This window comes from Microcaecilia unicolor, chromosome 14, assembly GCF_901765095.1.
Source record: "Microcaecilia unicolor chromosome 14, aMicUni1.1, whole genome shotgun sequence".
NCBI lineage: Eukaryota > Metazoa > Chordata > Amphibia > Gymnophiona > Siphonopidae > Microcaecilia > Microcaecilia unicolor.
In genome coordinates, this window is record NC_044044.1 from 5,765,161 (window position 1) to 5,778,602 (window position 13,442).

The window sequence follows — 13,442 nt, forward strand, 5'->3', positions numbered from 1 at the left end:
AAACTACACATCTGGATTTCATTTAACTTCACAACTCTTGATCTGACAATGCTGAGATGAAATGAACTATAATGTGATCACTTCAAAATGTAAGTATGATTATATATCTATTTCTGAATTATAGAAAATTGTGTTCTGTGACATTATTTAGTTATTAAGATTTAGATTTACACAGACCCCATATAAAGCAGAAATTACATAGAAAATAAAGTGAGGATATATTTTCAAGCATGTTTATCTCAAATCAGAACTATTGGGTGAATTACAAATCATTACAGGATTCAATGAGTATGAAATGCAAGGTTTTATATTTCTTCATGTCGACTCATTCCTATGATCAAATCTAAGACTATGATGTCAAAAACATCTCTTACAATAATATAAAATGCATTTCCCCTATATAAAAGTACTTTGTTCTCTGCCAGAATAGAAAATAGAAGTCAGAATGAATGATTGAAATTCTGATACCTGATGATAAAATAGACCAGAAATGTATCCATATGGATCATTGCTTTTGAAATGTGATTCTTTCTGCCCATCTGCATCTCAGAAGAGTCAACCTTTTTAGTTATTGTCTGCATAAATTAGTCATTTCAGCATGCATTGGCAGCAAAAGCTAACTTGATGGATACCTGACATCATTTTTTTTCAGGTTTTTTTTAACTCAGCAGACAATGAAATCTGGAAGATTTTTCATGATTCCAGAAACCAGACCATCCACTCATATCTATTCACAGCAATGGTAAGAATTGATCTAAAGAGAACTTAAAGCTCATGAGTAGCTACTGTTCAATGATGTGAGTTGAGCCAAAATGGGAATCTGAGCTGATGATCTTGAGTGAGATTTCCAACGAAACACAGCTTAATTGTAATATAGGAAAATGAGAATGGAAGTCCCGTTCATGCAACTAATATACTATTCATATCTTAAGTATCCTGAATGATTTGTAGACCCACTAATTTATTACTGTATGCAGATAGAAAGCAGTGGTTAGAGCTAGAGGCTTAGACCCTCTCAAAAATTAGAGATGTGTTCTCTTTACCTTCCTCTGTTTCCCATTTCCTTGCACCTTCATTAACTGTACATGGTCTTAGATCTCACAAACTCTTTTCAAAACTGTATGTCTTCAGTTTCTCCACAATTTCCCCTCTAGTCTTTTCCCAACTATGTTTGCTATGGGAAATAATGGATTAAAATGCATGTGAAAATTATTGGACATTGAACTGGAAACAATTTTAAACCAGTTGCCACAGTTCCAATAGACTTGGAAATAAACTGAATGAGATTTTTGCTTCAACCTCTGATAGGCATTCATTCTGTATCACTGTCATCCCATATGTATAGTAAACCAGATATTATTCATTGATCTGCAATATGTTTCTCTTTTTTATAATATCAACAGATCATGAACATGGAAACCATAAAGAGAGAGAATAAGACTTTGTCCAAAGGATTCATCATTTTGGGCTTTTCTAACCAATCTCATGTATTCATTTCCGCAATAGTTTTACCAGCCTACATCATCTCTATGCTGGGAAATGTTGGCTTCTTAATATTAATGTTCTCTGATCATCATCTCCACAAACCCATGTACTTCTTCCTCAGCAACTTGTCCTTTGTAGATATTTGGAGCACAACAGTCACTGTCTCTACAATGCTACAGAGCCTTTTCAATGGGAAAACCTTTATTTCATTTTCTCTATGTATGACACAGCTTTACCTGTTCCTTATTGCTGTAAGCACAGAATTCTGGCTTCTCACAGCCATGGCTTATGATCGTTTTGCAGCAATATGCAAACCTCTACATTACCCACTCCTCATGAACAAAAGGAACTGCGTTTTACTTGCAGCTTCCTCCTGGATAACTGGTTTTGTGGATATGATTCCTTTTTTAGATGTTGTATCCCATTACTCTTTTTGTGGCTCCAATGAGATTAACCATTTCTTCTGTGACCCTAATGCGCTGCTAAAACTTTCCTGCAGTGATACTCAGAACTTTAAAATACTAGTGCTTTCTGAAGGGGGTTTTATAGCTGTCATGCCCTTTCTATTTACACTTTCATCCTACGCCTTTATCATTACCGCCTTAATGAAAATCACCTCTTCCGAAGGAAGACGCAAGGCCTTTTCCACCTGCTCCTCCCACCTCACTGTTGTTGTTCTGTTTTATGGCACTATTATATGCATCTATATGAGCCCGAGTTCAACGTTTTCACTAGAGCAAGATAAAATATTTGCCATTTTGTATACAGTACTCATTCCCATGCTAAATCCTTTAATTTATAGCATGAGAAATCAGGATGTAAAAAATGCCCTGAGAAATCTCATGTTTAGAAAACAATATAAAAAGAAGCAAGTCAGTAATATGACCATCTGATACTTTGAAAGAAATAGTCTTGATGATTTGTTTTACTATAAAGTTAAAAAAGATGTTTGTTATCTTTCTATTATTGATTTTTTTATTAAATCAATAGTCTGGATAAGGATAGCTATATGAACACTAGTGTGCAAATGCTCAGACTTGAAGAAATCAAACCCTTTAGGGATCCCTAACTCCTGGACTCTATAAACCTGTGCATAACTGCTTAGTGTGTGAAGTTGTGTGTCAGCTCATAGTTATGTGTATAGTTCAATTTGCAGCTAATTGGCATTGACAATCAATAGTTGACAATGAACTGCTTGTTTACTCGTTCCAAAAATATTAGGACCAGGGGCACGCAATAAAGCTACAAAGCAGTAAATTTAATACCAAATCATTGAAAATATTTCTTCACTCAACATGAACCTAAACTCAAGAATTAGTTGCAAGAGAATATGGGAAAAGCAGTTAGTTTAGTGGGTTTTAAACAAGGATTGGATAATTTCCTAAAAGAAAAGTCCAAAAGCCATTATTACGATAGAGAAAACCCACTGCTTATTTCAGTTCTCTGCTGGTGCCGGTTGTTACTAAAGTATGTGTAAAGTTGTCCCTTGACAAAGCATGGAAGTGCGAAACAGGCTCCTGTCGGGACTTGGCATATACCGGACTTAAAACGTAAAATTACTACAGAGAACTGAAAACACAGGAAGTTTAAATCACAACAAGATTATTGAACATCCAATGTTAAGATAAGTGTTTTCCTGCTGATATATATACCTTTCAAGCTTCATGTACACCGGTAGTGCTTATAAAAATAACAAAAATTGATTTCACGGTTTTTGATTTGGATTAAGTTTTTGAGGACACTGATTAAGCAATTGTTTGCACTATCGGAGGTTGGAGGTTGTCTATGATTAGAAAATGTCACATAAACATATGCTTCGATACAGCACACTATAATGGTGCTTTAGTGACTGTATGAGACACTTCCTTCTAATCTAATAATGATACATACAGCTGATTAAGCCCCATCCACTCTTTAGTTGTGTATGTTTCAATAGAATTTGGCTGGTGCGGTGCCATTTCTTTATAATTTTGATATTTCTAGGATAAGCAGCAAAAAATGTATTGTACTGTTTTGGGATCTTGCCAGGTACTTATACCCTGGATTGGCCACTGTTGGAAACAGGATGCTGGGCGTAATAGACCTTCGGTCTATCCCAGTATGGCAATGCTTATGTTCTTATGTTAATTTCTTTACTGCTACTTGATATATGCAGGGTTGTACACATTTTGGAGGAGATTCTATATATGGTGCCTAAAAAATCAGAGCTTAAATCAGTGCCGACTGAGTGTATTTTTTAATTGGCGCCTAGATTTAGGCGTTGGTTATAGAATACACTTAGTTTATATCTCAGTGCATAAATCTAAGCGCATCCATTTAAACCAATGAAAATGTGGCATAGATCCCAGCATGTAGGTTTACTTGCACTGGGCCATATTCTATATGTACACGCGTACATTTCAGAACGCCTATGAAACGCCCATTTCCCCATCCATAACCATGCCTCTTTTTATCTGTGAGTGTTAGAAGTTCGGCGCACTTCATTACAGAATATGCTTAGTGAGTTTTTTGCCTAAATTTTAATTAGTGCTCATTATTGTTTGTTAAGTGCTGTTATCAACGATCATTAGCTTATTAAGCCAATTAAGTTGTGTGCATTGTTATAAAATTCATGCCGATTTTGTTGTGGATCTCTAGGTGCACAATATAAAATTTGGGAGTATATGCAAGTACTTTTTGTGTCCCTAGTGGGAACGTAATTTAAGTTTTTGTACCCGAGGCAATGGTGGACTTGTCCTGAGTCACAAGGAGCTGCAGTGGGAATTGAACCCAGTTCCCCAGAATTCAGTTTGTTGCACTAACCACAAGGCTACTTCTCCACTCCACCCATGTGGAGGAGTTGCTATTCTTCAAATTGATCATGCAGCATCCATAGTGTGCATCTGCCAGGGGACATGGCCATGGGGGAGGCATGGACCTGGGAGGGGCATAGACAGGGGGGCATGGACCTAGGGGGCATAGAACTGGGAGGAATGAACATGGGAGGGTCATGGACCTAGTGGGGCATGGACCTGATGGACATAGACCTAAGAGGTGCATGGGTGGGCCAAAAGATTTATGCACTCAGGTTGTAAATTATTATCAGTTATGCTTCTGTCAGTAGTTAGGGGGAATCACAATATATAGTCCAAAATTTTCTTTTATCACAGTGGGGGAAATAAGATGTCCACAATCAACAAGCCCTGTGATCAAGATTTGTTCAATAACTTTCAAGGAAAAACATGGGTAAATTAAGTTGTGCAAGGGCTTTAACAGCAGCTCTTTTTACACGTATACAATCCTGTGACTTGCCAAATTCATCAATGTTTCCCTTTTATCGTAACCTTTGTTTATTTCTTAGTTATATTTAAATTTTATTATCAGAAAATTTAATTTAGTTTAATATCACTCATAAAACTTAATAGTTTGTCATGAAATTCAAACTGGACCCGCATATATCATAGTGGGAATATATAAAAACATACAAAATTATAAAACATTAAGGACCCTGTTTACTAAATCGCACTATAGGCATGTGTAATGAAAGGATATTAGAAATTGCTTTTCAACTCTATTTAAGTGACCGGCATTGCACTCACTCATTAAAATGATTGTGTATTCTGTATTGTGTGAAAATGATTTGGAATGTAGAAGAAGATAAGACAAGGCTTTTATCAATTTGGTATGTGAAGAGGGAGGTGGAGCATGTTTTGAGCTCAGGCTGGTCACCTGGACTGAGAAACATGTGACCACATTCCCACATTAAAGCATATTTTGTAAGGCTTGTTTACCAAAACAGAGAAATTCTCAAGCATTCTGTAATTTTCCTTAACTTTGAACATGAGTTCTAAGCCTAATAAGAAGGGGACTTTTTGTCAGAGAAATTTGGAGCTCATCTGTGAGTAACGTACATACTGCGCAGAGAACTATGTTTCCTGGTAAAAAAGGACTCCTGGCTTTCGCTGTGAACAGCCCCCCCCCCCCCCCCCCCCCCCCCAGCTGATGTAAAGAGACTGGATGTAGAGATTAAGGACCAGTAATGATGTATGTATAGGTATTGTTTATGTATAATGTATTATTGCTTCTTTTCCTGGTCAAGAGACTCCTAGCATTGCTTGGATGTTGGAACCAGTGATGTAATGATTGTTTCTTTTCAGTTAAATATTTTAATCATTGTGTATATATCTTAATCATTGTGTATCTTAGACAATAATGGACCTCTAATAAAAGTCTCATTTACCTAATACGAATCCAAAAGAATCCACAGTAATTACTGAGTAGTCTGTGTCAGTGAGGCAGACTGTAAAACTAGGGCAGAACAGCGTGCTAGCATTTTTAGCAGGTACTAAAAATTAGTGCATGCTAACGCTAGAGAAACTTATATGGGCCTCTCTAGCGTTATCATGTGCTAATTTTTAGCGTATGCTAAAAACAGTAGCACAACTTAATAAACAGAGCCCTAAAAGTCCAGACCTAATATAGAACATCCAAATTTTAAACATATCCAACAACCAACAAGTCCCAGAAAGATATCAGCACACTAATATCAAATGAGAGTCCTGACAGAATGAACCTTTAGTACATAAGTACATAAGTAATGCCACACTGGGAAAAGACCAAGGGTCCATCGAGCCCAGCATCCTGTCCACGACAGCGGCCAATCCAGGCCAAGGGCACCTGGCAAACTTCCCAAACGTACAAACATTCTATACATGCTATTCCTGGAATTGTGGATTTTTCCCAAGTCCATATAGTAGTGGTTTATGGACTTGTCCTTTAGGAAACCGTCTAACCCCTTTTTATACTCTGCCAAGCTAACCGCCTTCACCACGTTCTCCGGCAACAAATTTCAGAGTCTCCGATTTGTTTTAAATTTATTACACTGTAGTTTTTTTTTTTGTTACATTTGTACCCTGTGCTTTCCTACTCATGGCGGGCTCAATGCAGCTTACATGGGGCAATGGAGGGTTAAGTGACTTGCCCAGAGTCAGAAGGAGCTGCCTGTGCCAGGAATCGAACTCAGTTCCTCAGGACCAAAGTCCATCACCCTAACCACTAGGCCACTCCTCCACTCATCGCATGCCCCCTGACTGCCAGTGATGTTATCGCTTCCAGCTAGTGCCCTTTGCTTTCCATTGTCTTGCTGGGGCGGGGCTCTGCCGGGCCTTTTGTTCAGCTTGTCTGCCCTCTTTTTTTGCCATTATTGTATGCTGTATGTTTTTGTTTTGCTTTAGCTACTGTTAAGATGCACAGGTAGGCTGCTTTTGTTCACTCTCGGGTTTTTTTTTTTGGGGGGGGGGGAGGGTGAGCCATTTGTTTGCTCTTTGCCTTGTATTCCTTCTGCTGCCAATAAAGCTACCTTAGTTCTCTTCCACTTGCAATCCAGTTCTTTGGGATACTCTTGACTCTTATGGAACTCCGTCTACCCAGAGATGGTAGAGTGATTCTCACACAGCTACCTCTGGGTCACGGGCTCACAAACGTCACAGATGTTTTCCGAGGGTTATTTTTCATTGACAGACATGACTATGTGATAAGGTCTATATCAGGTTGTGATGCATCTTATTTGTGGACAGTTTTAGGGTATATTTTTGAACATTGACGATATTGACGATCTATTACACCTGTGCTATACTGGGCATTTTGAGATATGACTTTTTGTTTTTGTTTTTGCAAGAGCATCATATCAAAAATGCCTCTCCATGTGTAGCATACTATGCCATGGATTATGTTAGCAGTACTTTATGTTATATTTCTGTTAATTAAAAATGCTTTGTTTTACATTGGTATGTATGTATTTTTTTATGGAAACACCCTAGTTTATAGGCGGGTTAGAGTGTTTAAAATAAATAAATAAATAATGTGTACAGTTATTTGTTTATTTTTGCTGCAGTAATTGTCTCTTGCCTCTGTCTGGCTTATTATTTTTGTATACTAAATTGTATGAATTTCTTCAAAAAAGTGGAAAATAAATCATAATAATAATTTTCAACTTTGGTAATCTCTAACACGTGCTTACCATAGCAAACAATAACATACCACAGGGTCTGCTGAGGCATCCTATGGTAACTTTGCCATGTGTACAGACTACCCATGTGCTAAAAAATTAGATTAAAATTTTGACATGGTGGTATATCTGGTTCGGAGAATAGGCACGTCTATGCAAATCCACTTTGCAACATGCTAACCAATTACTTCAGGTGTAGCATATAAGTCCTTAAAGCCTATAAAATAGTAGGGACTCATGCATTATAGGCCGTGTGCTACTGGTAAAATTAGTGCATGGCCATTTTACCCCTGCAATAAAAATGCAGGAAAAACTCGCATAAAGGTGTGCTAAGGCCACGTTTTGCCGTAGTATGATTTGTGTGCACACATTTCAAAATTACTATGGGATGCCTCAATGTGTCCCAATGTAATCCATTTAATGCTATGATAAGCATGTGTTAATGCTTACCACAGCTTTGTAAAAGGACCTTTGTGTTACCTTTATTTAATGGGCCCCATATAAATGCCTTCTTGATTTTCAATGTAGGCATCCTGAATTAAGATTACTTTCATATGTATATGTTGTAAGTGTGGAGGGAAATTTTATAACAGGTAGCATAATTGAGACACCTACAGAGGTGTTATTTTCTAATAAAGATATGTTAATATGAGAGAAAAAGAAAGCAAAACATCCAAACTCTATAGCCTGGATCTAAATTACCAACAATGCTCCAATGTAATCCACGTTAATGAAATACTCAAAACAATATTTTAATGAATATTTTTGGTTTGCCCACCCTTATAAAGCACCATAGAAATGGTTTAAAAATTAACCTCCTCTTTATGGGATTTGGCAGATTAACAGTACCTGTTCTACATGCAAAAATAGATTTGTATACTGTAACCAGGTCTCCCTTCCAGGTGGGAGCCAGGGTCAACCCTGCTTAGCTTTCACTGGCTTCCATCTGCTTTCCTAGCCAGCCACAGCCCTTTGCTCGCGCTCTCTCTCCACCTTGCCAGCTGCTGAGAAACTCAGTCCCACTCCAGCAGTAAGAGCAATCCAAGTTCTTTATTGTTACAGATGTCAGCCTGGTTTAAACACCTCCAACTATCAGCAAACTTTAATCCATTTTCCATTACAGGCTTTTGTTTTAAATTCTCCCTCCCAAACCTCCAGCCACACTATCTTCACCGCAGATAGTTTTGGAGATTTAGCTGGAACCACCTCCTCTCTCACCTCCTACAGTTTAAGTTCCAAAATGCACATGCCTTTCTGTCTTAAAACCCTCCCCCCCCCCCCCCTTTCACAGCACTACCTCTTGGGAACAGCCAATATGGTAGCCAGTTGTGCTTTCCAGTTGCTCCCCCACTGCTTTGCTCCTAGCTTCCCCCAACTCCACAATCGGGGCAATGCTGAGGCCACAAAAGCTCTCACCCTGTCTGCAAGGGTTAGAGCCAAACCACCCATCTCCATACATTCCTCCTTACCTTCTCCTTCTACCTCTTCTTTATTCCACTCCATCTCCTCCTCCCCAAGCTCCACCAGCTGTTCCCCATCTCCAGGATCAGACCTAATCTCCCAATCAGTCATTCCACCCTCCCCCTCCTGGGAGTTCAGCTGACCCTGCACTGGCTTCTGGGGAGTGTAGTTTTTCTCCTGCATTACAGCTTTCCCTGGCAGTTTGATCCCTAGAGGGCGCCCTGCTCACCTAGCTGGGCTGAATGATCGGGGATGATGCCGGCTGAAAGAACCACTATCCCCTTTCCCTCGTACCAGCCCTCCAGAGTGCTCACAATACCTAATCTAATACACAACATCACCAAGACTTTAATGGATTCACCCCTATCTCCCTCTTCACACTTAATGTTTCCCAATGCATTTACCGAATGTGAACCATACCCTACCACAATCACACCTTGTACTTGAGCACACTATCCTGCTCATAATCGAAAGAGAAAAACGCCTATATAGCGACCCAAATCGCAAGATAGATGTTTATCTCCCAAAAACGAATAAATCAGTATAATGGAAAGAACAATTTTACAGCGTCCGTGGCGCACATACGTTCAGAGAAAAATGCCCAAATAAGGGGCGTGTCAGGGGCGTGTTAGGGGCGGTGTTATGAGGTGGTCGTCTACAACATATAGCGGATAGCGAAATGATTTGGGGTGGGCGCGAACATGAGCGTCATTGCTTAGACCCGAAATAAAAGCGACCAGAGCAAGGGGGAAATCGTCTTTAGACCCATTAGCGATTGTGTGGAGTTGGAGAGTGGCGAGATCGGTGTTGGGAGAGAGCTGAATTGCAGAGAGAAAGCTGAGTGTGTTGAGTACTTGTTACGTTCGTCTGTGTGCTCTGCCTCTTTTGTGTCTTACCCTTTGACCTTTCCCTACTCCTACTCCTTGCTCTATCGGCCCCTTCCCCTCCCCCTATCCCTCTCCATTCACTGTTCCCACGTGTATACTGTAGTCCCTGACCTCCGTTTGTCTCTGTGTTCTTGTACAGTTTGGCGAGTGAGTGGCCAGAGGGCGTGGTGGCTGGAACTGAGAGATCTGTGTGCTGTTTGTGTTTTACTACTAGTACTAATACTTGCACTGGTGGGGACATGGATGCAGTTAATGCACTGGTGGCTGGCATGGTACAGGAAGAGGGCACACACCGCAGGAGGTAATCACGGCCCCGAGTGTTCAGGCCCCGCACCACCTTCCTACAAATCAGTGACCAGCAGTGTCTAACAAGGTTCAGGTTTGATAGGGACACCATTGTGCAGCTTTGTGAGCAGCTGAAACCCCTCCTTCAGCCCCAGACACATAGGAATAACCCCATCCCTGTCCACCTCAAAATCACTGCCTCTCTCTCTGTCCTGGCCACTGGGAGTTTTCAATCTGTATTAGCTGCTAACACAGGGCTCACCCAGGCTTCTATTTCACACTGTCTCACCCAGTTCCTGGATGCCTTTCTAACTCACACCTCTCACTACATCACTTTCCCCACCATCCCCCAGGCCCTGCACAACAACATGGCCACCTTCTATGCTGTTGCTAGATTCCCCTCGGTCATAGGTGTGATTGACTGCACACACGTCCCACTCAGACCCTCCCGGCCACACGAAGCCACCTACAGAAACAGGAAGGCATTTCATTCGATGAACATACAAGTAGTATGTGATGCCCAGGGGGAGACGTGTGTGCCAGGTACCCCGGGTCCACCCACGATGCCTACATCCTACAGCACTCGGGCATCTTCCGCAGGTTTGAGCGAGGGGAGTTCACTGGTGGATGGCTACTAGGTAAGTGCAACATGGATTTACCCATACTATACCTCCTCCACTGGGCAACCCTCCGCCCTGGCTTCCTCCACTTCACTCCACAACCCACTATTCTAATCCCCCCTCCCCCCCCCCCCGTACCTGCTCCAAACAATACACCCTCATCTATCTCATTCTGCTTTTCTCCAAAGGTGACCGAGGCTACCCGCAGAGGACATGGCTCATGACCCCTGTGGTCCACCCACAACCAGGGACAGAAGAAACCTACAACAGGAGACATCACAGCACCCGGGGGATCATTGAGTGGACCTTTGGCCTGTTGGCCTGTTGAAAAAACGGTTCCGCTGTCTGGACCGGTCTGGAGGAGAGCTGCTCTACAGCCCTGAAAAGGTGGCCAAGATGTTTGTTGCCTGCTGCATGTTGCACAATTTGGCCCAGCGCAGAGGACAGCCTCTCCCAGAGGAGCCACAGCCACCAGAGGAGGCCCCAGATGAGCAGGAGGAGGAGCCCCCTCCACCCCCAGCCCACAGAGCAGAGCTCAATGCTTACCAGCGTGGCGTAAGAGCAAGACAAAGACTCATTGAAACAAGTTTTGCGTGAAAGTAAGTGCACGTTTATTTATATTAAGTGCATAAGTGTTCACCCCCACCACCCCCTCCACCAACCCTCACCCTCCAGCATGTGCCATCACTGTCCCCGTCCCCTCTCCCATCCCCTCCTACCCCTCCCACAGACTTCCTTTGCAGCTGGTGCTGCAGGGGAAGTATCTTCACACTCTGCTGATGTGCTGCTCCCACTGTCCTCCTCCGTATCCACACAGCAGCCTGCGGCTTCGGCTGCGGTGTGGAAATCTGGCCACCTTGTTGGCTGTAGCCTGGCCACAGGACCCAGAATGGGAGCTGGTTTGGTGGTGGGTGCTGCAGTAGTGGCTGCGGAGGCGCCCGATCTCAAGGCCCACCTCTTAGCTGGTGGTGGTTGCTGCCCACTGGAGGAGGAAGTGGATGGCAGGTCTTGCTGCACCACCACCGCTGGAGTAGGTGGGGTCACCTGAGGGCGCAGGCCTTCAATGCTGTGCTGTAGCAGTTGCTGGAGCACCTCTTGGTGGGCTTGCTGGTGTGCCTGGAGCACCTCTTGGTGGGCTTGGCGCTGCGCCTGGAGCACCTCTTGGTGGGCTTGGCGCTGCACCTGGAGGGCTTCCCACTGCGCCTGCAGTGCTTCCCGCTGTAGCTGTAATTTTTCCTGCCGGTACTCCTCCAGGCACACATTGTGCCTGAGCAAATCAGTGGCCAGCCGCAGGAGTTGCCTCCGTTGGCTGGATGGCCTGTGGCGAGGAGCTGGCCCCCTATATGCATCCTCCTCAGCAGAGTCAACCAGTGGTGGAGGTGCCGCCTCTGCTGGTGGTGCTGGTTGAGGTTGAGCCTCTACTGCTGGTTCAGCTGCTGCAGGTGGTGGTGGTACAGGCTGTACTGGTGCAGGTGGTGGTGGTACAGGCTGTACTGCTGCTGCAGGCGGTGGAGGTTGAGGCTGTCCTGCTGGTGTAGGCCTTTGTTGGGCTTGCAGGCCACTAGGGCCTGCCTCCTCAGAGTCATCACCTGTATAGCACAAGGGTGAGGAAGTGTGTTAGTGAAAATAACCCACTTTTGTCTTTCAGCATTCATATACATTGGCCCCCAAACTACTGACCCAGCAAAGAGATGGTGAGGAGGAAAGGAATTGACACCGATGTGAAAGAGAGCCCCACAGGCAGCTGGGTAGAGGTGGTGGACGGACAGCCAAGAGAAGGACACCGCTCACAACTTTGTGGACAAGCTGTTTGTTGTATATTAGTTAAAGTGAAGGACATTTCAGCATGTCTTGTGTTACTACTGACTTGCTAGACTGCCTAGAACTGCTTTATCACCCCCATTACAGGCTCCTTAAGTTGCATGCATGTGGCCCACACTCACTATAGCACAGAGGTGACAGAAGGAAATAGGCACAGTTTGGTGATGGGAAAATAGGAGGGAGTAGTAGGGAAGGAAGGCCCCCCAAAGTTGTGCCACAGTAGTAACCTACACACACCCATAGGAGCCAACTGTAAAGTATTATTGGGGGTGCTAAGGCCAGTGCACAAAACTCCACCCTGGACACCAGTGCACAAAACTCCACCCTGGACACCTACATGATAGTTGCTCAATATTGGGGGTGTTCAAAAACCCACAGCACCCACAGAGTGTGCTCCTATGACACACATGAATACTACCACTACTCAAATAGAGCTTACAATGTAATTAAGATGCACACACAGGACAAGTAAGAGGGAAGGTAAATGAGTACGGTAGGGATAGAGAGTAAGGGTACAGAGCAAGTGAGTAGGGGTAAGGAAGTCAGGACAGCATCATAAAGATGGTCGTTTATTCTACATATGAGCACACCCGCCTGAAACTCGCTCCCCCTCCTCCCGCCCCCCACTCCCCACCTCCCGGCCCCAACTTGTATAACACAGTTTAGTGCAGCAGAACAGATAGCCCAGCTTCATAACCGTCAACCTACCTGAGCCCTCAGGCTCTGCCGAGGTGTCAAGGGACCCTATTCCGTGGATGCCCTCCTGGGGTAGGAGGGATTGGACTATGAGCTCCAGGGGGGTGAGGTTGTCCGTGTCATGTGGTAGGGGATGGGCACCAGCCTTGTGCCTCACATCCCTCCTCAGCTTCCGCCACTTCCGCTTGCAGTCCTCCACGT

The 13,442-nt window shown here is 43.3% G+C and overlaps 1 protein-coding gene across 1 annotated transcript; it reads left to right on the plus strand.

The window, feature by feature from the left end:
• Window positions 1–1,760: 1,760 nt before the first annotated feature.
• LOC115458209 (olfactory receptor 1019-like) lies at window positions 1,761–2,378 on the plus strand. Its single transcript, XM_030188069.1, has one exon. It carries the CDS (start codon window positions 1,767–1,769, stop codon window positions 2,376–2,378), a length of 612 nt encoding a protein of 203 aa, XP_030043929.1. The 5' UTR covers window positions 1,761–1,766.
• Window positions 2,379–13,442: the final 11,064 nt, after the last annotated feature.

Coding starts and splice junctions, on each gene's coding strand:
- LOC115458209 (XM_030188069.1), top strand. CDS start 1,767: ATGGCTTATGATCGTTTTGCAGCAATATGCAAACCTCTACATTACCCA.